Source organism: Sander lucioperca, chromosome 6, assembly GCF_008315115.2.
Source record: "Sander lucioperca isolate FBNREF2018 chromosome 6, SLUC_FBN_1.2, whole genome shotgun sequence".
NCBI classification, from domain to species: domain Eukaryota; kingdom Metazoa; phylum Chordata; class Actinopteri; order Perciformes; family Percidae; genus Sander; species Sander lucioperca.
This window is the reverse complement of record NC_050178.1, coordinates 17168448-17196048: the sequence shown is the minus strand read 5'-3', so window position 1 is coordinate 17196048 and position 27601 is coordinate 17168448. Positions and strand designations below refer to the sequence as shown.

At 41.0% G+C, this 27601-nt stretch overlaps 1 protein-coding gene across 2 annotated transcripts in view; it reads left to right on the top strand.

The window, feature by feature from the left end:
* ptprga (protein tyrosine phosphatase receptor type Ga) overlaps positions 1-27601 on the top strand; it is a 511734-nt gene that overhangs the window by 317969 nt on the left and 166164 nt on the right. For both annotated transcript variants that reach the window (XM_036001852.1, XM_036001851.1), the window contains exon 4: positions 10310-10458. In XM_036001852.1, the coding sequence (XP_035857745.1) occupies positions 10310-10458 (149 nt within the window). The remainder of the gene's footprint in view (positions 1-10309; positions 10459-27601) is intronic.

The window sequence follows — 27601 nt, the reverse complement described above, 5'->3', positions numbered from 1 at the left end:
ACAGATCCTGCTGCCCCTGTATTCAAAACCAACAGATGCAGTTTCATCCCCTCTGCCATTATGTTCCTTACAAATAAACCCCCTCAGAACCCCCTTGCCCCCTACACCTGGAAGAACAGGACACTCCCCATGCAGGCACACACATACACTACATTGTGTACTGTGCTGTTTATCTATTTATTGTTGTAGTATTGTCTATGAATATGGTACTGACCAAAGCTAAATTAATTTCCATTTGGGGACAAAAAGGATATCGATCAAATTGTTAAATACATCAATGTCATGACGAGGCAGGCAGAAATTGTGACAAGCTGCCTAGGCCAAAATTGAATACTTCACATGCACATACACTGAGTTTGAAATTATTATGCAAATTATATTTTACACTGATTTTCCTAAATAGTCGATGCAAATGATAGTCAGTATAATTTTCCAGTCACCAACTGTTAGGGTATAAGTCGAATTTTATTGAACAAACCACCCAATGAAAACAGTATTTTTTCAAAAATAAAAAACTCAAAATGCACTGTTCCAAATTATTATGCACAAAAGAGTTTCAAAACATTTTATAGGTTGTAAAGAACTGAAAATGGTCATTTGCTGAATTTGCAGCATTAGGAGGTCATATTTACTGAAATCAAAAGCTATTTCAATCAAACACATCTTAACAGGGCAAGTTACATGAAGAGATTTGTGGCTGATTCAGAGCACACGCGGGTTCGTGCAGATAAAGGCATAATGAGGAAGGTTTCTGCCAAATGAATTCATTGGATTAAGAGAGCAGCTGCTAAAATGTCATTACAAAGCAGCAAACAGGTATTTGAAGCTGCTGGTGCCAATGAAATCCTGCAAATCTCAAGGTATAGGATCCTCCAGAGGCAGCCCAGGTGGCCAAATGGTCACGTTATTTAATCTATTGATACGTGTTCATGGGGATGTTTTTCTCGTTTTTTTTCATGGTGGCCAGCACGAAAATGTGAAATAATGTATTTCAATGGGAAGCATATTTCGTGGTCACAGCACGAAAATGGTAGGGAGTAGTATAAAAAGCCGAAAGTCTGCGTAGAGAGGCTGGTCGGGGTGGTGGATGGGTCAAACAACACAGGACTATCACCCTGGCGAGTGGGGATCATGTCCCGCGTGTGGCGTTTTGTTTCCCGTAGTCTTCCAAATCACAACCGTCCCGTTATTGTTGCCAGCGGCCGTCTCCCGGCGTGTGAGGCGCCCTTTCCCCGTAATGTTTTTCCTAGACCCAACCTCCGCCATCCATTGTCGCGCGTCACGTCCCGCGTGTGGCGTTTTGTTTCCCGTAGTCTTCCAAATCACAACCGCCCCGTTATTGTTGCCAGCGGCCGTCTCCCAGCGTGTGAGGCGCCCTTTCCCCGTAGTGTTTTTCCTAAACCCAACCTCCGCCATCCATTGTCGCGCGTCCCCCGCGGCCATCTCCCGGCGTGTGAGGCGTCCTTCCATAGTCGCGTCCCCAGCGGCCGCCTCCCGGCATATGAGGTGTCCTTTTCGGCCGTCTCCCGGCGTGTGAGGCGTCCTTTCCCCGTAGGGTATTTCGTGCTGGCCACCACGAAAAAAACGTCCCTGTGAACACCTATCAATAGATTAAAAATAACGTGACATTTACACGAACTGCCGTGAGACCGGGTTGGCATAAACCTACTATTCGGCCACCCCTAACCAATGCTCACCAGCAGAAATGGTTGTAGTGGGCCCAGAAATACATGAAGACTAATTTTCAAAGTCTTGTTTACTGATGAGTGCCGTGCAACCCTGGATGGTCCAGATGGATGGAGTAGTGGATAGTTGGTGGAAAAAGTGACAACATTTTACTTCCATGCATGGGACAAGAACACGGGTCTCCTGGATGAAGGTCTTTGTTTGTTTGAACCAAAAAATAACACTATTATTAATTATCCAATAATTTGTAAGTTTACTTTTGATAATTTATGTACATGTTGTGGCTAATAGTGTGACCAATAATTATTCTACTTGTAAGACAGTGTATTTTTATAGTGTGGTATCGTAAATTCTTATTTTAGGTAATTTATTGGAGTATGTCTTCCACCACTCAATATAGTACATTGTAGTACACAACATTGTGATTTGAAAGAGAGAGGGTGATGTCCAGGACCATTCCATCACTTAGAGAAGGAGTGTTTGGGACAGGTGGTTGCAGGCCTGATCATGGACAGTGGCAGGATGTCCTTTCCTTCACCCTGTTGTTGTTGTGATGCTTCTTCACTAGAAGTCACCTGACAGCACAAATCTGCTCAGCACTGTGGACAGCATGCTGGAGCTCATCCTTGAAGTATGAGGCCACAGAGTGCCAGAGTGTGATGGTAGACTATACAGATGCAACCCATTTGGAACGTGCACCTGTTTGCTGTCTAACACACTTTAATGTGTGTGTCTAGTACAGTGATAGGTCCAGAATGTGTTTAGCTTAAAGGGTAACTTGTTTTCGACCTGGACCCTATTTTCTTATGTTTTTGTGTCTAAGTGACTGCCAACAATCTTTGAAATGTGTCCAGTATTAAGCTGCAATGTAAGTTATTGGGCAATTGTGCCCTTCAATTTACGTCCACTAAAAATGCTGTTTTACCACTGACAGGCTCAGATTATTGTTCTAAGTGTCTGGAAACATTATGGAAAGGATCCCTACAGAGATAGACCTTTTTGTTAATAAGATCATTTTTGTTTAACATGCACTTACAACATGTGGCTCTTTGTAGTTTGGCTTATTTGAAGCTAATGTACTTGTACTTTATTCTTGCTTTTCTGAGTTTGTACCTTCATGGTTGAATGCACTTATTCGAAGTCCTTTGGATAAAAGCATCAGCTGAATTAAATGTAATGTAATGTTAACATGAAAACTCAAAATCACCAACAGTAGCAACCAGACTACATTTAAATAAACAATAAATGTATTAGTTCTTGCTCAATACTGGACCAATTTCAATAATTATTCTTCACATTAGTCACGTAGACACCAATGTATGGGAAAATAGGATCTAGGTTAAAAAATACCCAAATTCTCCTTTAACAGAAAGACTGGAAGTGCGGGAAACTGCTCGCCTAATCAGAATTGAAAAAGTACACTGTATAATTAATCAAAAGCAGTTAGAATAAAATAATCCATTTTCTTTTCAAAATATGTTAAAAGCAACGTATTTGGGCTCCAAATCCTAAAACATTATGTAAAGTAACAATATAGCAAATATCCAAATGGCTGTAATAATCCTCCTCACATTGTGACTGTTAAAGAACAGGAAAGCTGAAGAACGAAGTATCCTTCTATGCTTGCAAATTACCCCAGCAGCCTTGTTGCTCTACCTGTTTTTGTTCCCATTTTTCAGTGAGTGATTAAGGTCACAGAGAGTGTCCTGTCCACCTCCCAGTCCCGGTGGCAGTACGTGAGTACCAGATTGCAGGTAGCTCAATCAGGCGAGGCCTAAACAGTGTGTGTTCTCATCCCCTGTGGCAGGGGCGTTTCTAGGACTTGAAGAGGTTCGGGGCTTAGCCCAGACCCATTTAAATAAACTGAATGCAATGCAAAACAGCAATTGGCTTGCCCAGCTTGTTAATAGCCAGTGCATGTTCATTTTAGCTTCCAGTTTGTAGGTGTAAGTTAGATGGCACCAACATTTGGCCTGATCATAACTGGCCTAGCAACCCAAAGGCCAAGGTTTTGTTTCCAGATCTGTGTAGCGACCTATGATGGGGGGGTTCTGGGGGTCCTCCCCCAGAAAATTTTGAAGATTAAACACATTCTTATGCACCTATTTCTACCTTTTTCTGAATCAATTTATGCTGGAAATATGTAAAGGGAAACATAGGGGACAATTCAAAATATAAAAAACATAATGGAATATATTGCAATAAGGATCTCAGGCATTCTGTATTGCTTTCAACTATTTATTCTCTTTTGGATCAACTTTATATCTGAGTCAGCACACATTTAGCCTATAATTTACTCTTCCCTCCTCTTTTGCGTCTTTTGTTGGGGAAGTAACCTCCTTAAATGTGCACATGACAATTATTCACCTCAATGATACATTAATTCATTTTAATGAATTAATAAAGCCCTGGACAGTAATATTTCAGATGTGTTTGAGCAAGATTCCTGCTCATGTTCAAAACTCTGTGCACATTCAAAATATCACTCATCCCATCTGTGTTCTCTGTGATTTGGAGGAGTCGTGGAGGAGTACTTACACATATGTTGTCCTTTTCTTTCACCTTATACTCAAAACTTATTCACTCCCTTATGGAGTTAGATTCCTATTTACACCTTGTAGCATGTAACAACCCTAAACACCAGCACATTAGATTCATCCCCAAAACATGTAGGCTAAGCACTGTAATGCAAGGTTAATAGAGCTGAGTCCTTATAGTTGCAATTTCCAAGTTGAACCACTTCTCATACCACTTTAACTTGAATGTAGCCTAATGGTAGAGCACTTCTTGGCTTCAGCTTGAAAAGTTGAGCTTTCAACACAGTCTAATCACTGTTGCTTGCAGTCGCTATGGCGACAACACGTCATGGGCTTTGCTTATCTGATCTGCTGGATCTTTGAGGGGTAGTTTTCCCCACTCATCCTGTCTCTTTCTATCGGAGAGAGAGAAAGCGAGAGATAGAGAGAAAGAGAGCAGCAGAGAGGGGAGGGATTGCTTTGTGACAGGCACGGAGAAATAAGCGTCAGGTATGAATGGCCAGGCGATCAGGCACGTTTACATAGGCTATTGTCCAGTTTCATATTTGTCAGTCAACTTTTCAAAATACATTCGGGGCTACACTCAAAACATTCGGGGCTGAAGCCCCGGCAAAATCGGCCTCTGCCCTGTGGGAGTGGACCGACGAGCTGGCCTTCAGGTAGAGGATCACCAGTGCTGACACACGCAAGCACCAAGATGAGAGTGAGAGACACAAGCAGCGAAAGAAAGGACCTCATCGTCGCAGTCAGGATGAAAAAATTCCCTGACACGTTTGATGCAGAGCGTGCCCAGGCCTTTAGCAACTCAAACCGTCTCCCCAAGGCCACCCAGGCTGCTCACAGAGAGAGAGAAAAGGAGATGATGATGATGATGATGATGATGGCCACCTGCAAACACAGCAGTGCATCATTTAAATGGATTTAGGGTGGCGCAGCATATAGAGAGCCGTGTAAAAACGCACAAACAACAGCTGTGAAACAAAATGGTGTGCAGCTTGTGCTCTCTCCCCCTGCTACATTATGCATGGCTAACAAGACAAATGCATTTTCGCCACAAACTATGCATGGATTCTACACCGTTTCCAAATGACAGATGAGCATTTTGTCTGTGGAGGGATCACCTGGTGGAGAGGCGGCTGAATGCTGTGACAGAGCTGTGAAGGCAGGCAGGGAGGGGGTGGATAACCTCCCACCTCCCGCAGAACAAACTCAATTCAGAGACATCGCAGTAATTTTCTTCACAGCTCAAGTTCAGCGTCTTAACCTTGGATGTGCAGTTAACAACATGTTATGGATGGGATGGGAAGAAACAAAGTTCACACCCTTTTTCAAAATAGTTTCTTATTAATTATTGAGGAGTTCTAAGCAAACATGCTTTATAATGTATGTAGACTATATGAACCATTCTGTGCATACCTTACATCTACTTCAGCAGCTTCAATACTCAAATATGACTATATCAACCAGCGTGTAAGGAAGAATATCTGCAGCTCCATCAATCTAAAAATACAATTTTTGTCATAGATCTTTGGGAGCAGTTTTGTCTTATATTGTGATAAAGACAGAAGGGCTGACTGGAAGGAAAGAAAGGAAAACCAGGAATACAGGAAGATGCCCATTGTCCAACTTTAAAATTGCAGAAATAAGTCAGGTTGGCAGTTCATGGTCAGGAGCCAAATCAACGGAACTACAGAATGCACCATCTTAACAGTATATCAATCCTGAAAATGTGATAGCTTCTCCAAGCTATGGACTGTGCAAGGTGCGATCTAAGGGTAAAGGAGGAAACAGGCGAGTGATGCATGAAGAAAGGAACTGGAGAATCCGACAACGACAATTGTACCTTGTTGATAGCCTTTGGGTTCAATAAAAATAAAGCTTAAACAGATTTAAAATAAGAACACTCTTCCTTTATTGAGTATTGAGGCAATGCAGCTCCTCCACATTTAAGCCCCGTGGCAGCTGGACAGGGATCGCATTTCCATGACAACGGTGCGACCTGAGTGTGCCTTTAACTGTAATGCGGCAGGCTGATCCATGGCTGTCAGAGACGGTTTAAAACCAAGTCGCCCCAACTCAGAGTCATTTCCTGTATCTGTGTCACCTGGGTTTTGCCGCTGCCGCGCCTCTTTAGGAGACTAGCGGCAGGTCCCTGTATATTGATTCCAATGGGAGAAGTGAACGTGAACACAGATTATGAGCGATTCTCTCGCCCCATAATCACCAAAGTAAATATTGGAACCATTTTTTACAAGCCACATATCTCCAAAACATTTTTACACTAAAATGGCATTTTTCAGAAGGACAAAGAAGACAAAGAAATGAACTTATTCGTGACCTGTTTCTGTCTCAGGAACAAACTCTTGCGAGATCCGGCGACATAGTTAAGCTAACGTCAACTAACGTTCGCAAATGCCCTAACAAAAGGATTTTTTGCAATGCTAAATATGGCTTTTAGCTGTGTAAATACCTAATGTTAGCACAAGAAAGTATTAATAAACTATGCAAATATGACTTTTCATCCATCTACTCGCATTCACTACACTTTCAAACGAGGCCGCGTCCACATAGATGAAAGGAAGTGTGTACCGTTTCGTACCATTGGGGCAGCGTCTTTTAGTGTGTCAGTTATGAAGAATCTTTGATGGCTGTGACTGGTGGTCAAAGGACTGGCTATAAAATATAGGATAAAAACATTGTATTCCTTATACATTTTTCACAATAAAGGTCCCTCATTATTTTGTTATTTAAAAGTTTTTAATATGAAGCAGCAAAAAACAGGAAATAACACGAACCTATACAGCTGAAAGCTGGAACATGAAACAAATAAAGTAGATATCTGAGAGTACAAACAGGGACGCAGGAGAGAAACTACACTTGAAACCACAGAAATTCAGTTAGAAGCTACAAAAGTACTGAAAGCACACAAAGTCTTTCTCTCTGGTCTCCTGCGCAGACATGTGTTCAGCCTGGCAACACACTCTTGTTTGAGGGGGAGAAAGCGGGTCGTCGGGTTGGCTGCGGCCAGCAATGACGCCGCCACAACCAGCTTGAAAGCGGGTTCGCGCTTTGGCCTGTCTCCGGAGATGGTCCATCTCTAGCGCGACTCGGCAAAATTGGACACATGGCTAACGGAAACTCAAATCAGCGCGTCATGTTTTGACTCAACACGACCAAAGGTGCCAATGGAAAAAACCCATACCTTTTCATGTGAAGTGAGCTGGGGCAGCCACGCAGCTAATGTGGACATCAACTGATGATGAAAATCAAGATTTTGGTTGCCCATAGCAACGTTTTGAACAGTCTAAGGTTGTTTTTTTGCACGTTGCGCCATCAGTGAACTTCAAACAACACATGGCGACAGCTTTATTGCGGAGTAGAGGAGTGAACATCACTTGTGCAGCAACCACACTCAGCACCAGCGCCACCCAGGGATGTGAGCTCAGCCCACTGCTGTTTTCCCTAATGACCCATGACTGTTTCGCCAAATGTGACTCCAATCGTTTCATAAAGCTTGCGAACAACACGACACGGGTGGGCCTCTTCGACAGGGATGGTGAGACATGGTACAAAGGCCAGGTGGAGCGGCTGGCACTCTGGTGTGAAGAAACAACCTCTCTCAATGTCGACAAGACAAAAGAGATGAGAATCGACTTCAGAAAGGCCCATACTGCCCACCACACTCTCCTTAGCAACAGCTCATGCATGGAACAAGTCAGAAGCACCACGCTCATTGGTGTGCACATTGATGATTAAACAGTTAAATAAATACACAATATGTGAAGAAAGAAAAATCTAAATGTATACTCTGTTATGGTGGCAAGTTAAAATTCATTGGGTGGGTGGGATTGTGCTGGGGATGACTGATTGCCTCAAGTATGAAGTCAATGCTATGGCTCAGGTTTTGGCCAATATTTGTCCTTTGTAGACACATAAAGTTGAAGTTAACTTGAAGTTGATAACTGTACTCAGAAAGTTTACTGCTGAGATATATGAAGGACAAACATGAGCAATAGGCCATAGGTTAGACAAATTAATTTGGAAGAGAAATATGTAGGTGAACGGTTTCTAAAAAATTTAAATTATCAACCAAAATGTGAACGTCCATGACAGTTCACACACTGACTTCCTGCACCTACCTCCAAATTGAAATGTTTTTGATAATCCAGATAAACCATGTTTACAACCGGTCTGATCATCTGACTGCTCATGTTTCTTGCTTTAACAAACGTAATTGAATGTTTCTGTTTTCTTAGATGTCAACAATTACTTCAATGAGTACATTGTTATCATACCTGATAGAAATGATGAACAAATAAGAATCAAGTTGTTGTAAACTTCCCTTCGAAGAGTTCGGGTTGAGGTATGGCAACCTATTTTACCTGTGCATTTCCATGTTCTAGCAGTCCCTCCAGGATTTCGCAGACTTTTTTTGAGATTGTTGTGGCCCAAAATGCCTGATTTTGTGGGAGCTTTTGTAAAAAATTTCAATTAAAAATTGCAATGTCTTTTGTATTTTTGTTGCAATGAAGTTGCGAGAGAGTGACATTTTTTTTTGTATAGTTCTTTAAAAATAAAAAGGAAACTTGTTTGGGGAGAATAAAATTACTCTGCGTTGAGTTTTCCTAGTAACCTTACCAAAAAGGCTCAGGATGCTGCAAATGTTGGTATAATATGAAAATGGCTGGTGGATTTAAGACAAAAAATAATTTATTGAATGAATCAAATTTGAACATATGTGTCAGTGGTTTGTTGATCTTTACATTGTTAGTTAATTTCCTAACCTGGCCTGGGACACACATTTATACGGTTTCATAAGGTACTTATTGGACTTTAACTTATCATTGCACTTACAATAACAAGCGTAGCTATCCTCAATTTAGGTCATCCTGTACGTCTCATCGCCATTTTTTCCTGCATCCACCATGTGTGTGTGCGCGTGTCATTCGCGGGGGGAACTGAGCAGCAGCCCCGCCCGCTGCACAGAGCTGACAAGATTGAAACAGTAGCAGCTTTCAGCGACTTTAGAGTGAAAAATTGTTACAACATACATTGATGTTAAAATGAATACAGGTTGGCAGGATGGAGGTCTTTCGCTGTATGTTTTGTTGGTAATGGTGAGATGTTTGAGTCACACATGTCTCGTCTTCATATCAGAAACAAGGAAATGAATTTGGTGACGTACGTGTGTTACGTCAACTCGTTCTCACTCCCGCTTGGTCAGTGGCTCTCAGAGTCACATACTGATACAAAGTCTGGCACACGCGGGAAACTCCGGTTATTGGTGAAATTTGCGGGGAAAAAAATTCACGGTTATTGGTTGAATTTGTGTGAATTGTTGCGATCACGACATCGCGAAATCCTGGAGGGACTGTTCTTTGTTAGCAACATTTCGTAAGCACAGAGTATGTAAAGTGGGTCTTCAGGTGTATGTGATACTTAATGACTTGGAGTCGTGACCAATGTCATGATGAACCAGGTAACTCTCTTCATTTGAGTCCTTGCTATTAATGGGACATGACTGTGTGATGAAGTTTGGCTGCACTGGTTGATGGAACATGGGCATCCTTTCAGAGACCTTTGTGAATATGAAAATAAGGCCCTCTCTTAATTCTCACTATATTTCAGAAAGATGTGATGGAATAACAAAGGACCCTGCAAGAGCAGCTTGCTTTGACTGAAGAGAACAATTTTACTTGGCAAATTAGCCCTTCATTTGAGAAATTGCCTTAGAGGCTAATGGAAAATGACAGAAATGGTTATGTGTGTCCTCAGAGCAAATCTAAAAGATAAACACATATATACCTTAAGCATGTCTTCAGAATAAATAATGTCTGTGTCTCTTCAAACTTAGAGGTTTCACACTGTGAATGCGTCCTCACACACCTTTGATTGAGTTTTTGAGCAATCATTGAAATTTGCCTTCACATCAACAATAGATGCCAATTTTAGGCAAGACACCAGTCTTCTGTTTTTTTGACAGGAATGATTACATACTGTTTATGTATGTATGCTGAAAAAAATGTTCAGTGATGAATGACTCATTCTCGCTCTGTCTGTTTTTCTCTGTCCTGTCTTTCTTTCAGTGGCCATTATGTTGAAGGATGATTACTTTGTAAGGGGAGCAGGCCTACCAGGGAGGTTTAAGGCAGAAAAAGTGGAGTTTCATTGGGGTCCAAACAACGGATCTGAAGGCTCTGAACACAGCATTAACGGCCGCCGTTACCCTGTGGAGGTAAGCACAATCTACCAAGCCTCGACATACAAAGGGTGTACATTTTGAGACCTGATCCATATGATCAAGAGTTTGGATATCTCTTGTCAGATACTTTTGCTTAAAGGGGGATAAGTCTGGCTAGAGCAGCCATAGGAAGAGCAACCATGGCTGAGTGTTAAAGACTAAGACACCCATCTATCAAGGCAACGCCCCCACAAATATAACCATTTTTAGAGCCCAATAACCTTACTGGAACAATATCCTCCAGAAGTGTCAAGAGGGCACACAACAAGAAGTTACATTAACCAGGGGATTCCACCAGGCGCAGATGGGCGCAAGGATAACTTAAATCTATTTCCTGAAAAAAGCCTGAAAAGGTCAAGTCCTCAGTACTGTCTTTTTAAATCCTACATAAAATAACCCTATCAAGATAACAGCTGTTATTGTATGCAAATACACACATACACAACCGGCTGCAAAATACTTAAATTTTTCGGAGAATTCAACCATAAAACTAGAACTGCAAGCAGTTATGACCGGGGTCCAAGCCTCCCGGCGCCAGTCGCCCCCGACGACCCGGGGAACACGCGAAAGTGGAACCCAAAGCATAATGTGGGGAGGCAAACGTCAGGAAATGTCGAGAGGTTTGAGCCGCAAGATCTGTGGTACATTTCAGTTGCAAATATGCCATTAACATTGATTGAGTGAAAGGGCCGAAACTCGTCTAAGTTGATTATGGCGCCGCCTAATGGCCGATCTTCGCCAAATTTGGTACAGAGCCTCAGAGTGGCATGCCGAACGAGCATCACAAGTTTCATGTTGATAGCAATTACTACGGCAGAGAAATTGCAATCAATCGCAAATGTCCCATTGAAATGCATTGAGTTATTTGCCAAAACACGTCTACATTCATTATAGCGCCCCCTAATGGCCAATCCTCACCAAAATTGGTACACTGCCTCGGAGTGGGATGTCGAACATTATTACCAACTTCTGCTCTGATACCTTTTAATTTGGCCGAGATATGCTAAAGTACGTAGCAAGCTACAAAAATTTGTTTGGTTGTTATATGTAGCAAAATTCTTTTCATAACTTTAGATCAATTCGGTCTGGAGATGCTACGTACCACATTTCATGCAGATCGGTCGCACGGCCTAGGAGGAGTTTCAAAAAGTTGTTTTTTGTGCATTGCACGATATTGCGAAAAAACTTCTTAGCAGAAATGTGCGTGCCTATGTCATCAAATTCAGCTCGATTCGAGGAACACGTGGATGTAAGGTTTTCTAATGTGCAATGTGTAATGTGGAAAACACGTTTGACGTCATTATAGCACCACCTAGTGGTCCATATGTGTAATTTTTTTGTAAGTTAGGTCCATGAGCCATTGCACATCTACGCTGTAAATTTGAAGTTGCTCACATTAGTGTAAGTGGTGAATCCAAACCTGGGTCCCATAGGCCACGCCCACTTTGACCAATCAGTACCCCACTTTAGGCGTGGCCTCAGATGGTACCCTCGGATGAGCCGCTCATGAGATATCAACTTTTTGTACTTGCGCCCCCTAGTAGCTAATTTTCGTAAAAGTTTTGTTGGCCCAGAGGATCATAGCAAACAAGAATCTAAAGTTTGGCTTCGATAGCATTTATTTTGGCCGAGATATGGCAAAGTTTGTGTTTTCATAGCTAGCTACACAAATTTGTTTGTGCGTAATTTGCGCAATTTTTATCCGATACAAATTATTTTCATTACTTTTTGTTAGGTTGGTCTGGAGATACTACCTACCAAGTTTCGTGCAGATCGGTCGCACGGTCTAGGAAGAGTGTGAAAAAATATGTTAACGATAAATCGCAATTTTTCATGCATAAAAGTATAGGCGGAAATGGGCGTGGCCTTTATCAGGAGATTCAGCTGAATTCAGAGAACGCGTGGATACACGTATTTTTTATGTGCAATGTACGGTTTAGGAGTTATAGAGCCAAACGCGTTATTTCTGTTATAGCGCCACCTAGTGGTGGAAGTGGCTGCATTTTTTTGTCTGAGGTCCTTGCAGGGATCTGGACCAGTCCTGAAAATGGCACCCCCCCTTCATGTACGGTTTAGGCTGTAGCATCAGTTTTATCAACGGAAAAATAATAATCCTTAGGAAAGCAATAGAGTTCCACAGCTCCGCTGGATCTGTGAACCGTGTTTGCAAGGCAACTCGGGCTTGGACCCCTAATTATAATCGGTTTAGCCTCAGCTTTACTTAAATCATATAGGATCATGCTTTTTGTGTTCGGGTGATTCTGTAAAATTCTTTAGATCCAGATATTGAGTGAACTTTGTTTCCATATGAAGCTGTACCTTGACTGAGAAATCTGGATTTGCCACTCATTAATTTTCAGTTAGACTAACCTATCTTTAAATGACACTTAAACTCACAATAAACATACATATATATGCCTCATACACACATTTGTCTCAAGGTCTTTTAGAAAAGTAATTTAAAATGATTTCTTTAAAAGAGTGGGAATCTTCATTTTTGTTTTTGTGGATGGGTAATAAACTATGTAACTAGGTAGAGAACCCTTTGATCGATACTTTCATTATGAAGGTGGATACAGTAGGTTTAAGGAAACATAACACAGGTGACCTGAAAGCAAGTAGATGGTTTTAGCTGTGAAGACCAGGCCTCGCATCTCGAACTTGATTACTGCCATTAAGGGTCACTATTTTAACACCCGGCTTCAACATCTATCAAATAAACTCACTGCATGCAAAGTGTAAATATGACTGTGTGTGTGGGTGTTTCTGAGAGAGTGTGTGTGTGTGTATTTGCATGTTGTTATGTGCAGCTGTCAGTCTCTTGAATGCTGAAAATGTCAGCCATCTCAGTTTGGACTTCTCCTAGAGCACTGTCTCTTTGCTGTGGCTGGCCAAACAGATGAATATGTATTGTTTGACATTTGGTGGATCAGCACGCTGACAGTTCAGCTTGATATTGTAATCTTCTCCTTCCGCTCCTAATTCTTTTTTTCCTCCCAAACCTTTCCACAAAGTTGCATAAAGGTGCCTTTGTATCATTGGTTGAGATAGCCCTGTGTGGAAGTGATGCATTTGTCCTCACTACTCAGTGAAGAAATATTGCCTACCTGTCTGCCGGAGAAGAAGTCAAAGATTGTGCTGAAAACACAAAACCTCCTATATGAAGGCATGAAGCTTTCTGAGGCTGCTGTTTTTAAATTGCTAGATTTATAATATGCCTTCACAATTGATTTAGCAGTGAGACATTGCCGAGGAAAAGTTTCCATGAAGCACTTTTATGAAGGTCCAGTGAAAATCCAGACTGTTTTCTAATATTGACTGATCCTCTCAGTCAACTATACTATTTATCTACAGAGACACACACACACACACACACACACACACACACACACACAATATACAATATTGACAGCATGAGTCAGCTGAGTCCTTTAAGGCCACCACAACTGATACTGATATTTCTGCAGTGAAGCTGCTGAGAGGCGAGATTTTGTGCAGATTTTATCCAAATATTAATTTTAACTGACATCCTTATGTTATTCTTTATATATATATATATATATATATATATATATATATATATATATATATATATATATATACACACACATATCATACATATCATTATAGCCAAAACACAACGGGCGTTTAAGTGTCGCGTATAGTATCAGCGTCTACTCTATTTTTACGTAAGCGATGTGTCAAGCCAGGCAGGTAATCACATACAGGAAGACCACAGTGCAGCCGGATGTTTTACAAAAATAAAGCACATTTCAAAATAAAACATCTAGGTTCATGGGGATTTGGGCTGCCTTGACTTCTCACAAGGAGACTCGCTACTCTGAGGAGAAAAATGATCGCTTTGTGACCGGTGCATAGAAATAAGCGTCCGGTGTGAAGGCGCACAATCGGGCCGTATCTACACTCAATGGTGTTTTAAGCCTCCAACGTCGCCTTCCAGACAGCTATCCATAACTCTTAACCCTAAACATAACCATTACCCTAAACATAACCATTGCCGCGCTGCCTGGAAGGCGACGTTGGGGGCTTAAAACACCAAACACCTGTATATACGCTACGTGACACTTACGCGGGCGGTGTGTTCCCAGTGTTAGTCCTTAGTGATGAAACTAAGTGCAAAAACACCAAGCAGGAATACCAATTCAACCAAATTGTATTAATTTTATTCTGCTAGTTCTATCATCTATTTAAAATGAGACTGCACCAAATTACTCTCTACATAACTAAACATTTTCAATTCAATTTTATTTATAGTATCAAATCATAACAAGGAGTTATCTCAGGACATTTTACAGATAGAATAGTTGTAGACCACACTCTCTAATTTACAACAAACTTCCTTTTAGGCAGAAACCTTGATTGTTTCTCTTCAAAACACTGCTCACCACCTGTATATGTATTGAGCGGAAAACATTACATACATATGTTTCCACAAAGGATCAAATGCAAAGAAACAGATATTCAAGTTGTTTTGTGTATCTGCGGTCAGAGAGGAAATGCCTGACAGTGAATGGCTATCAGACTGTAAAGCTCTCAGCATGGCCTCTGATGCTGGCTCATACAAACCCCAGCAGCAGCAGCAGCAGAGAAATACAGTAGGTTTGATTGCAGTCTAGCCCCTGGATCAACGTTATTGCCTGCCTGCTACATTGCAAAATGTTATCTCTGCAGGGAGAGGATGGGAAACTAACACACAGTAGGCACAGTGAGTCCACAGTCGACAAGGGTCCTTGTTGTATGTGAGTGGAAATCTCAACAGCACATATTCAAAATAATCTGCAAAAAAAAAAACACAACTATCTGCATGGTGAGATTCCGCCAGAGGTAGGTGGAATCCTATTTCCTAAGTGATTTATGTAAACTGACAAAGACTTTATTGCCATTTCAACAAAGTTGACAGGAATTTAGTTTGGGGAGCTCACACAAAATAAAATCTTGAACCCCCACCTCACATACATAAGTACAAGTAAATTAAATAATAATACAAATTAATTAAAACAAGCATTCCCATGGGGATGCTATTATTACACAACAAGCTATGATGTTAACCATTCTAAACATACCCTCACAGTGTCTCTAATAACTGCAGTGATTAAAGAGTTAAGGGATCGAATTCTGTCCTCTGGGTAAGTTCTATAGCACAACCTGGCTGTACTAGTTCTGTTACTTTTTAGTCTTTCAAAAGAAGGGAGGAAGTTATAAAGACAGTTGGCAGGGTGAGAGGAGTCATCAAGAACATTGTGTCCCTGTGTGACCAACTTGCGCTTCATGCAAACTGATAAGGTTCAAGGGCAACAATGGACAAGTAGGACCTTTATTATGTTAAGGTGACAGCTGTATAACTCAGGCTCCTATTCAGGCTGTTAGCTATGTTAAAATCCACCACCACCAAAATGACAGAGTCTGGGTTTGAGTCCATGATGCGGGTCAAAAGCTGCCCATGCAGCCTGAGGAGGAATGGAGCTATCAAGATAAAAGACGCAAATTCCCTGCGAACATAAAATGTTCTGCATCTTATGGCAAGTGTCCCTAATTCTGCAAAACATGACTGTGACAGAGTTGAGACGTTAGTACGCAACCTTTGATTAACACAGAAACACACGCCACCGCCCATTGTTTGGAATCGTTGCGACATTGTGTAAAACGTCAATAAAAACAGAATACAATGATTTGCAAATCATTTTCAACCTATATTCAGTTGAATACACTACAAAGACAATATATGTAATGTTCAAACTGATAAACTTTATTGTTTTTTTTTACAAATATTTACTCATTTTGAATTTGATGGCTGCAACATGTTCCAAAAAAGCTGGGATAGGGGCATGTTTATCACTATGTTACATCACCTTTGATTTTAACAACACTCAATAAGCATTTAGGAACTGAGGACACTTATTGTTGAAGCTTTGAAGGTGGAAATCTTTTCCATTCTTGCTTGATGTACGACTTGAGTTGCTCAACAGTCCGGGGTCGCCATTGTCAAATTTTGCATGTATTAATGTGCCACACATTTTCAATGGGAGACAGGTCTGGACTGCAGGCAGGCCAGTCTTGTATCCGCACTCTTTTACTACAAAGCCACACCGTTGTAACACGTGCAGAATGTGGCTTGATAAAAATTCTTGAAAAAGACATTGGAAACCTGTATGTACCTTTCAAGATTAATGGTGCCTTCACAGATGTGCGAGTTGCCCATCACAGTTGCTGGCTTTTGAACTTTGCGCTGATAACAATCTGGATGGTCCTTTTCCTCTTTGGCCCGGAGGACATGACGTCCATGATTTCCAAAAACAATTTGAAATGTGGACTCGTAAGACCAAAGCACACTTTTCCAATTTACGTTAGTCCATCTCAGATGAGCTTAGGCCCAGAGAAGCCAGCAGCGTTTCTGGGTGTTGTTGATATACGGCTTTCACTTAGCATAGTAGAGTTTTAACTTGCACTTGTAGATGTAGCGACAAACTGTTAACTCACAGTGGTTTTCCGAAGTGTTCCTGAGCCCACGTGGTTATATCCTTTACATAATAATGACGGTTTTTAATGCAGTGCTGCCTGAGGGATCGAAGGTCACGGGCATTCAATGTTGGTTTTTGGCTTTGCCGCTTATGTGCAGAGATTTCTCCAGATTCTCTGAATCGTTAGATGATATTATTAACTGTAAATGATGAAATTCCTAAATTCCTTGCAATTGTACGTTGAGAAACGTTCTTAAACTGTTGGAATATATGCTCATGCAGTTGTTTACAAAGTGATGAACCTTGCCCCAGCTTTGCTTGTGAACGACCTGAGAACCGCCTTTTGGGGATGCTTCTTTAATACCCAATCATGACAATTAACCACCTGTGGAATGTTCCAAACAGGTGTTTTTTTTTAGCATTCCTCAACTCTCCCAGTCCTTTGTTACCACTGTCTCAGCTTTTTTGGAACATGTTGCAGGCATCAAATTGAAAATGAGTGAATATTTGCAAAAAAACAATAAAGTTTATCATTAAATATCTTGTATTTGTACTGTAGTGTATTCAATTGAATATAGGTTGAAAAGGATTTGCAAATCATTGTATTCTGTTTTTATTTACGTTTTACACAACATCCCAACTTCATTGGAATTGGGGTTTGTACAATGCTTATTTTAGCATCTGCTTGTGCAATTAATTATATTTATTTATTTATATATTTAGCAGAAACACTCCTCTCCCCTTAATCCCAAGTATTCATCTTTGGGTGCTGGTGCTGCAGTTGACAATATTGCATAACATAATTCAAAGCTTGAGCGCAGTTGTTACATCAGTTGTGGTACAATGTCTCTCTCCCTTTTCAACTGACCTGGATTCAGAGTTGGTGTGATGTGCGTCGATGTGGTTTTCCCAGCTGATTTGAACGCAGAAGCTAAAAATCTGAATTTTAATAAATTAATGGCAGACAAAAACACAGACATATAACAAACCACAGTTCAGTTGAAGCCTTTACCATACATTACGAAACCAAAAGTTTTTTTAGATATAATAAACTTAGCACATAAAGGACATTTGTGTTTGGTAGATTATTTCTCTGTGCATACATATAGCAACAGCAAAATAACCTGTTTGGCAATGGGAGAGAAGATTTGGCAAATATTTCATGGGTGCAACCACATACTCAGCGCTGCTGCTCATCCCACAAATGCATGTTCCTTACAAATGGGGCACCATTTGAAAGGGAACTAAACCTGCTGGTATACGTTTATTGCCAAAAAGCATTGTTACCACAGAGAAATAATCTACCAAACACAAATTACTTTTTGTGCTAAGTTTATATGTTTTGTTGCCTAAGTAAAAGTATCTTGGCTGTATACTCTTAATGTTGTTTGTACTATAATGCAAAATATGACAACATCTACCCTGAATAAAAATAATATTTATAGTAGTAATAATTATAAGACGACAAAGCAAAGTAAGGAATTAGGGGTTGGGGGGGTGGGGTGAAGAAGGGTTAGGGTTAAGGGTTAAGGAATGAGTTAAGGGGTGGGATAAAGGCAGGGGGTAGGGTGTAGAGTAGGGCTGTTGGAACGAATGTTGAAATTTGAATATAATTTGAATAGTAAAAAAATCAATACTATTCGAATGCTGAAATTACTATTCGAATGTGACTTTTTTTATAAATATGTTGGCTAACATTAGCTAATCTCCCTCTTCTCGCCTTGGCCTACCCGCATGTGTCACTCATGTCACGTCTTATGAACAATAACTTAGCGGGAGTGAGAAACACAAGGCATTGTGAGGTCTAAGATAACGTTACTACAACATTACAGAGCTAGCGTTACGTACCGAGTAACGTTAGTACAACATTACGGAGCTAATGTTACGTACCGAGTAACGTTAGTACACGGGGGAGTGACAGGCTGCGGCTGGAAATCGTAAGAAGGACGGGAAATAGTTTTAACATGACTTTAAAATCGACATCCACCGAGCCAAAGTGCTTATGTTAACATTAGTTAGCTCGTTCTTGTTTTCTAACTGCGTCGCGAGGTACAGTAACGTTAGCGTAGCTGGGAGCTTCATGAAGACAGCTAAAGGTAATGTTAGCTGCCCTACAGCTGTCAGAGTTAGCTTCTACTTATATATTACCTTCTAATAGCTGTATTCTCAGTAACGTGACAATCTGCAAGAAACAGGTTGCTTATAAATCACTAAAATAGTAGTGACATTCCCGTTTGGCTTACTTATTAATGCCGTTAGCATCATTTGTTACTTACCTAGCTAGTTTATGACAAAACATTTCGGCTGTGCTTTCTAACATGATGTCATTGTGCTAACCGAGCACCGTTGTTGATAATGTTTCATTCCAGAGTTCTCTGTTGATTTGGGTTTGTCGCTGTGTGCTCGTGGTGGAAAATTAATGTAAACAAAGTTGCGTGCAGGTCCCTTCAAGGCCAGGCTAATGCTGGAAGCCCCTCTAGTGAACGGAACGTGTAACAACAACCACATGCTTGTAATGCCATCGACAATGCATAAGCCTGAGTAGTGTAGAACATATTATTTTACAGGCTGTAATTGAGCATTAAATATTCGAATATTATTCAAATATTAAAAAAAATATCAAATGGAATTTGAATAGTATTATAGAGGAAGATTGACAGCTCTAGTGTAGAGTAGAAGAGATGGGTGGGTGTAAAAGCGAAAGGAGGCGTGGTAAAGGGATTGGGGTTAGGGGTTAGGGTTAGCAGCCGCTACATGCTGCAATACTCCCATGAAAGAAGAGAACAAGCTGATAGTTCTGCAATCATAAAAATCAGAAGAAAGAGTTTTTTTTCAAACCTTATTAAACCATTTCCATTTCTTTCTATTTCCTGTCCATGTTCTCTTCTCCCTTTTAACAAAATCCTTTGCTTTCTTTTCCTATATTTTCTTCCTATTTCGATTTTTCCTTACATTACATTTTCTTTCTATTGTCTTTGTATTGTCTTTTTTTCATTTTTTTTTATCGTTCCCTTCCTTTCCCTTTCCGCTCCACCCAGGACTTCTCAGCAACAATTACTGTGTTGCAGTGGGCGGCGAGGTAGAGACGTGTTCTTGTGCTTTCTCCGAGTGCTCAGTATGAATGATGTATGATTTACAAGCCTTGCCATTTAGTAATTGTAGCCTAATAGGGCCCTTGAATTGCATGATGAAGTAGGGACCTGCTACTCCCCTACCTGCTGTTTTAAACAGTAATGCTGTGGTTAATATGCCAGGCACAGCATTGGAAGGCAGCACAGCACACGTCTGGAGCTGTAGTGTCACTTATCCTGTGTGTGCATACACCCCCCTGTGTCACATACATTCTCATTCCCCTGTTGTGTGCTTTTCATCCCAAGTCTTAACGTATGCATTCAGCCACAGGTATTCTCAACCAGGACGGTGTGGGATCAATTTGAAATTGTCAAGCCACACCCAAGGTCATCTGACTGGAAAAACACACTTCACACAGTCTGGACTTTCTTTTGTTTGGATGCTAGTAGAAAGGATATTTTAGACTTTATTCAGTCTGCCTTTAGAGCAAACAGAGACTTCAACAGGGGGGGTCCAGGACCCCTAGTTTTTTCAAGAATTAAAATGTCTTGAACATGAATCCAACATATTATTTGCAACATTATCAGCCTATTTGTGAAATAAACTTTGATCATAGGTTGATGGGCCTTTAGGTAAGGTAGACACTAAGATAGCCATCCACAGACACAGTTCCTCGTAAGAATTCACTGTGCTACATGTATGTATAACATTAAAACATGATTTATAAAATCATGTGAACTATTATTTTAAAAGCTGAGTATTATATGCAGTAAACAGTTATGTGTAAAGGCTTTAGGCCGCCATACATATTATTGTAGGCCCTGTTTCATATGCAACTTCATTTTATACAATATATGTAGTAGGGGGTCCCTACTACATATATAGGTAATATTTACCTGCTGCGGAAACAGCGTCAGCACTCGCAAACATGGCATTTATTTCATTCATTTAGCCTTACATGATGTTCATGTAAGCCAATTTCTTGTTGGGAGGGGGTATGTTTCTTTCTTTTCATTAACCAGTGGAGACAGGAAGGTAGTTACTGCTCCCGGCCAATAATAATTCCACCACATAATACCCTGCAAACCACAAATCATTGGTTATACACTTTGGTTATTGAACAAATCACACAAACAATATCTGACTGTTAATTAGTGGACTTTCAAGGTGCTGATAGGTTGACTTTGTTACCTTCAGACAAGGCTAGGCTAGCAGTTTCTCCCTGTTTCCATTCTTTGTGCTAAGCTAAGCTTACCTCCTGCTGGCATATTCACCATACAGATATAAGTGTGTTATCAATCTTCTCATCTAGCTCTCGGAAAAAAGCAAAACATGAAAGTAAAATATACCTGGGAAAAAGATTTTTAGTCACTATTTGTTTTCAAGTACTATGAAAATGTTCGTCGTGTCTCAAAGCCACAGTTTGATTGATATAAGATGGTGCATCAACACATTCTCAGTCCGAACGCGTGAAAATGCTACGCTTGGTCAGACGAAAAAGTTTACTTTAGCGTCTAGCCCTTTGGTGTCATTTATAGACGCCCTTGGTCGGGACTTTCAGCGGCACTTTTTGACGCTCTGGGTCGGGACGTACGTTTAACTCCTGGGTGAAAGTGCTATGTTATGTTTTAGGTCTTTCATACTACTCTCTACCATTGTCTCTCTTAATACTACGTCATCTTACAGCGCCGTGGTCAAGCTGCTGCTCTGCCCGGTGCATTCCATACAGACGCTAAAGGGTGATTTTTGCGTCAGTATCTGAAGCTGAGAGACTCTGACCAAGCTTCAGTATTTGACGAGTTGGGAGTGAGAATGGGTTGGTTGCATGCCTCAAATTATTTCCTATTGATACAGAAGTGTAAACTGCCTTATATATTTTTTTCTTTACCATCAGTATACTAACTCAGCTAACAATAGCATACAACAGTTTATGTTGATGCATCTGGTCGAATAGTTTTTTGGTTGCCTACATTGTCAAGATGAGATTATGAGGGGTTTATTTGATCAGAATGTAAACATTTGGTGACACTTGACAGCCCATTGTTTTCTTACTTCTCATTGTTTCGTATGTTATCTGAGCAAAATCAGATGAACTTCTCACACTCCAGCCTCTGCCTTCAATTTTCCATGAAATTTCAAATTAATCTTGCTATATGTTTTTTCAAAAACTGCTCTTATTTAGACACAAAGCTGTGAGATTTCCATCCAACAGCAGCAATTTCACACCAAAACCTTTTGACATCTGGCCACAAAAACAACACTACACTGATAGCCCATAATTTCAGGCTGAATGGCAGAGAAAATGTATCTTCTGCTTTTGAGGTCAGTAATTGATTTAACCTGAGAATTATGCAGATGGGTTTTTATGAAATGTTTCAGTGGTTAAGTTAATAGATGGATCACAGCAGGACTGGGGATTGTGGTTGGGGTTGTTAGTGATGGGCGAAATTCATTGTTTAGTTGCTTGAGATAATTTGCCTTGAACATGGAGTAACAGAAAGTTTAGCATATAAATACTGTGATGAAGGACTTCATATTTTTCATGTTCAAACACTTGGTTGGGTTCAATTTGGGAATGTATGATGTTCTTTAACACAGAGAACCTCTAAAGTAAAAAAAGTATCACGTTAACATGTTTGGCACTGCATATTAAAATCAAATCAAAGCCAGTGATAGGTCTGTCAACTTGTTTCGATATTTTTCGACCCGATTGTAGCCAACACTTTTGTGCATGCAAATGCAGGGACATGGAATTTTCCTCAAGACATTTTTGTATTAATTAATACAGCCAAATTCATTAACTCCAGTCGAGAGAGTTCAAAATATGAACAGGCTAATAAATTGGCTGAGAAAGAAGAAAAGAGGACATAATTAAACAACCAAGATTTCGCTGTCAGACCCTGATTAAAATGTTAGATACGTGCGTACATGAGGACAAAAAGTCTTATTATGGGGAACAACAACTTCTGTACATGGAACACAACTACTCAAATCCATCAGCAGGAATATCATCAAAACCCCACTTTAGAATGGTGTTCACTTGAACCAGAGTGACATCCATTCACCACGAACATGAAATCAATCATGAAATCTGGTACCATTCCCCCATTATTTCAGAGACTGGCTACATTGATATTTATTAAAATATGGGCCCCAGAGTATCAGTAAACCAGCGTGTCGGTCTAATACTGCGTTCCATTTGTACTCGGAATTTCCGAGTTCAAAGTCGGAAACACGCCCCCTGAAGTCTGATTTATAAGTTGGGAAGTCGTGCACCTCACAGTACCCCAAGCAAGCCAAACCTCCAAATCCAACATGGCAATAACAGTATCAGTAGCAGTAACATTATCATTAAATCAGCCGTACACACAGGCCAGTCCAACTTCTATCTTTGGACAGCATTCCAGGATGGGAGTAAAACGTGCTCTGGTTTATTGGCATTTCTTTAAACCAATCACAATCGTCTTGGGCGGTGCTATGTGCCAGACAGAGCAACGGCGTCTCTGCAAAATAGCCTCGGGAAGGACCTTGTTTTGGTGGAACATGTGTACGTTCAAAAGTTGTTTTAGTCGTGAAACAGAAAACTCAGATTGGACAGACAGTCTACCTAGCTGTCTGAATTTACCCTGCAGAGATCTGAGGAGCAGTTAACTATAGTCCTCATAAGAGTTTAGAATGCCAACACAAAGAAAGCAAAAGGTAACGGACATCCGGCCGAAATGAGGGACATCCAGCAGAATTTCCACCAGCACCTGAACGATCCCAGAAGTGGAAGGTTGTGAATATAGACTAACTCGGGTGTGACATCATTCCCAGCTCCGGCTTCAGAGTTCCGAGGTAAATGGAACGCAGTATAAGGCTACCTCTCCCTATGGCGCCTCCCATGTCCATCCCCAAGAGCAGGTGAGAGTGCTATCAGGGCTAGCTGGCCCAGGCGCTAAGCTATCCATTCCGTCTGACTGCCTCTTGCCAAGGCTCGTTTTTATCTCTACCCGCTCCCAAGCCTAGCAGACGTGATAAACGAGGAGCGGAGGATGAAAAGATGGAGGAGGAAGGGACGAGTGTGTGTGTGGCTCTAGAACTTGCTCTGCCAGCTTTTACCCACCTGCCTAGATAAGAGAGGCACTGTAAATTAACACGCGATAGGGGGGGATCAGAGCATGGGTGGTGTGTGTCTGTGGATTGGGGTGGGGGGGGGGGTTGTGTACTCATTCACACACATATACACACACACTTCCTTTCTTTGCTTTGCCGCAGGTATCGCAGATAAAGATGTGTCATTGATGAATGGGATTTTATTTCCCATCAACCTTTGCTGTGTGGGAAATGGAAAGCACATCCCAGCTCCTAAATCATCAGATGAATAATGATAACACTGGGTAGCAGTTTTCATTTTGTCGCACTATTTGTCTGCAAAGCGCCGTATGCAAACAGTTTGTTTCTATCAGCGCTTGTAGTGAGTGAGTGTGTGTGCGTGTTGTGTGTATGTCTGTCTTTTTTTCATTTTTCAGCTAAAAATGCATACTGAGCTTACACAAACTGTGGTGCAGACGTTTAAACTCGTGTTTGTAGGCTACCTTGTTTAATCACACCGGAGGGCAGCGAGCTTCTAATTCACCCGCTGCCAACACGGTGGCAGAATTACAAGGCGGAGAAAATACAAGTACATCTCCTTTTACTTACAATAAGAGAAATACAACACCTTTCTGACACATACTAATAAAACAGCTCAATTCATATTCCTCTATTTTTGGTACCGCTTGTTTGCCTGCAGTCATTTGCTCTACGAGTTCCTAGAAACAGCATTGGAATAAATGTTCTCAGCACGAACACCATTATTCACTTGAACTCGTAAACTGACAGCATAAACTTTTATTTGACATATATTTGTCAAACAACAAACCTCAGTGAGCTGCCACTGTGAGGTTTTTACAACCGCCGTGACTGTGCAACACATGACTGCTCATTACATCAGTTTTAATCACATCAACAAAGGCATGCACAGTGATGTGGGGAGGTCCAGGAGGATATCAATTCAGGTGAACAGACAGTTAAGAGGCTGGAAGTAAAATATACAGAAAGTACTTCCTTGCTGGCCTGGCAGCCAAAAGTGGAATACATTCTACCTGTTGATAGTTGCAATCGATGAAACAAAGTCTTGGTGTGATCATGTCCAGATCAACTTGATTGATGGCAAAAGAAGCCTCAGGACCAGATATTGATATATTATTGTTGTGATATATTACATGAAAAGCACAGTGTTATGCCCAGTGTTGGGGCATCAAAGCTTGTGTGCATTTCTTAATTGTGTATATTTATGAATGGAGTGCCTGTAGGCATTAATGATTAGGGCTGGGTATCGTCTTTCAATACCGATACCGATACCAATGCCAATACCGTGACTTCGATACCGGTTCCTAAACAATACTTTTTTCGATACCAATTTTATTATCTCCTACTACATGACCCCCGTCTCTGTGCGTAATGTAGTTTTTCCTGCCTGCCTCTATGCCGTGTAACGTTAGCCAGCCAATCACAAACATTATTAGAGCTTGGTAGAAGCATGCTGCATGCTGATTGGCTCACTGAGGCTGATGAGATTTACCCCTTAGGTATTGAAAATGGGTATTGAATGAGGAGGCATTTTCCGCAACAAGTCCTCCAAACCATACAAGGATATCGGTTGTTATTCCTCCTCTCTAATACGGGCCACAGGAGCGTTTACCGTCCTCATATGTAAACCAGAGAACGTAACAGTCATGGCTTTAAACACATCACAGTTTGGTTATGTTAAGGCCCAAAAACTACTTAGTTAAGTTTAGAAAAACATTATGGTTTGGGTTAAAAGAAAGTAGATCCGGAAGCTTAGAAACTTCTTTGGCGTATGCGCCAGGCAAGCAACTCCATTGAACTGAATGGACCTTTTTCACAGCAGACATTTTGACTTGTCATTGTAGGAAAAGCACAGCTGAAATTGATAACCTTAATGATGGCTAAATTCCATCAAGTGTCCCAGTAAGCTATTTCAGTGAGTCAGCATGCACAATACCAGGGCCTCTCCTAAGTGGAATGCAGCCATCATTAATGGATTTGAATACACCTGTGCTTTTCCTACTATGACATGTCAACATGTCTGCCGTGAAAAAGGTCTATAGGCTCCATTTTGTCATCTTGCATCCAGTATCATACATCCATGGATAAAATCAGATGCTACTTCACTTCCGGTTACGCATGTGATGCAAAACTTGGCCTAGCTTTGTTTGTTCCATTTGTTCCATAAAGTAAAAAAAAAAAAACTTGCAGTTTACTGTGAATTCGGGACATGAAACCCCTTTTTTCTGGATGAAAGTCCTGTTTGTTTGCACTGTTATACTTTAGTCATGTTTCCATCTAATTGTCAAGCAAATTTTAAAAAGAAAGAAAAAAGAAAATGCGAATTAGAAGCGTTTCCATCAACTGATTTAGAGCAAATAAACTAGACTACGCAAAGCGTAGTTTGGTCACAAGTTGACGTTACGCATGGTTGTAGATTGCAAATCGGCTTGCTAAATCAAAGAGTTTAGAAGCTAAGTTCTTTGGCTAAATGAAGAGAGGCAGCATTGTACAAGTTGGCCACCTGTGCAGAATACAGGCTTGTGGCAGAGACATTTGGTGTCAGTGAGACAACCGTTCACCGCTGTGTATACGTGGTGTGCAGGGCCATACGATTCAAGCTGTTGAACCAATTCGTCAATTTACCCAACGTGGCTGAGGCACAGGCAACAGCGCACCGCAACTCCACTACGCAGCTTGTGCCACAAGTGTACGCCGCACTGGATGGGACCCGTCTCCCGATCCTTCCCCATCTGATGGATACCGGGACTATAGTCATGTAAGTTACATGTTCGCTACGTCACAACTTATTCGGCAAAGCTGTTTCCATCTACCGTTTTGTGCATGAACTCTTTTTTCGAAAAAGGCAAAAACCCACCAAGTGAGCGAAAAAACGTTTTTGCGAATTGAGGACGTTTTTTCGAATTTTGCCATTTCCATCAAAATTTGACAACAGTGAATTCGATTCCCAGCCCTAGTAATGACTGTGTGTGTCTGTACATTTGGATATGGAAGGAAGGGTGAGCAGTCAGTTGTCTGGTGGGATGCAGCAGCATGTCAGTGACAGGAGAGAAGAAATATAGAATGACTGTGCTGTTACACAGACAGACAGACAGACAGACTGACAGCATTTGTTCTCTTCTCCCGTAGCACAACACAAGTAAGTAAATCAGTGTAACTGGATGTTGCAGGCTAACACATGGAGGTGCTCTGTACATAACCACGTTATGGTGATGGAGGTTGTTGTTTTTTCTCTGCTGTTGATCTTATTAGTAATGGTATCCTTGGAGTTTTTCTTGTCTTATTGTTATATCCAGGCCTCTCTGCTTTATGTTGTTTGTGCTCTCCTCATGTATCGCCTGTCTTTCTTATTCTCCCTCTCCTTTTTGTTCTGTCTCTTCCCTCTCTCTCTCCTCCCTCTCTCTCAGCCAGCTACATTCCATTAAACCTTCAAAGATAACTGATGACTGCCAGGCTTGTTTTTTTTTATTTTT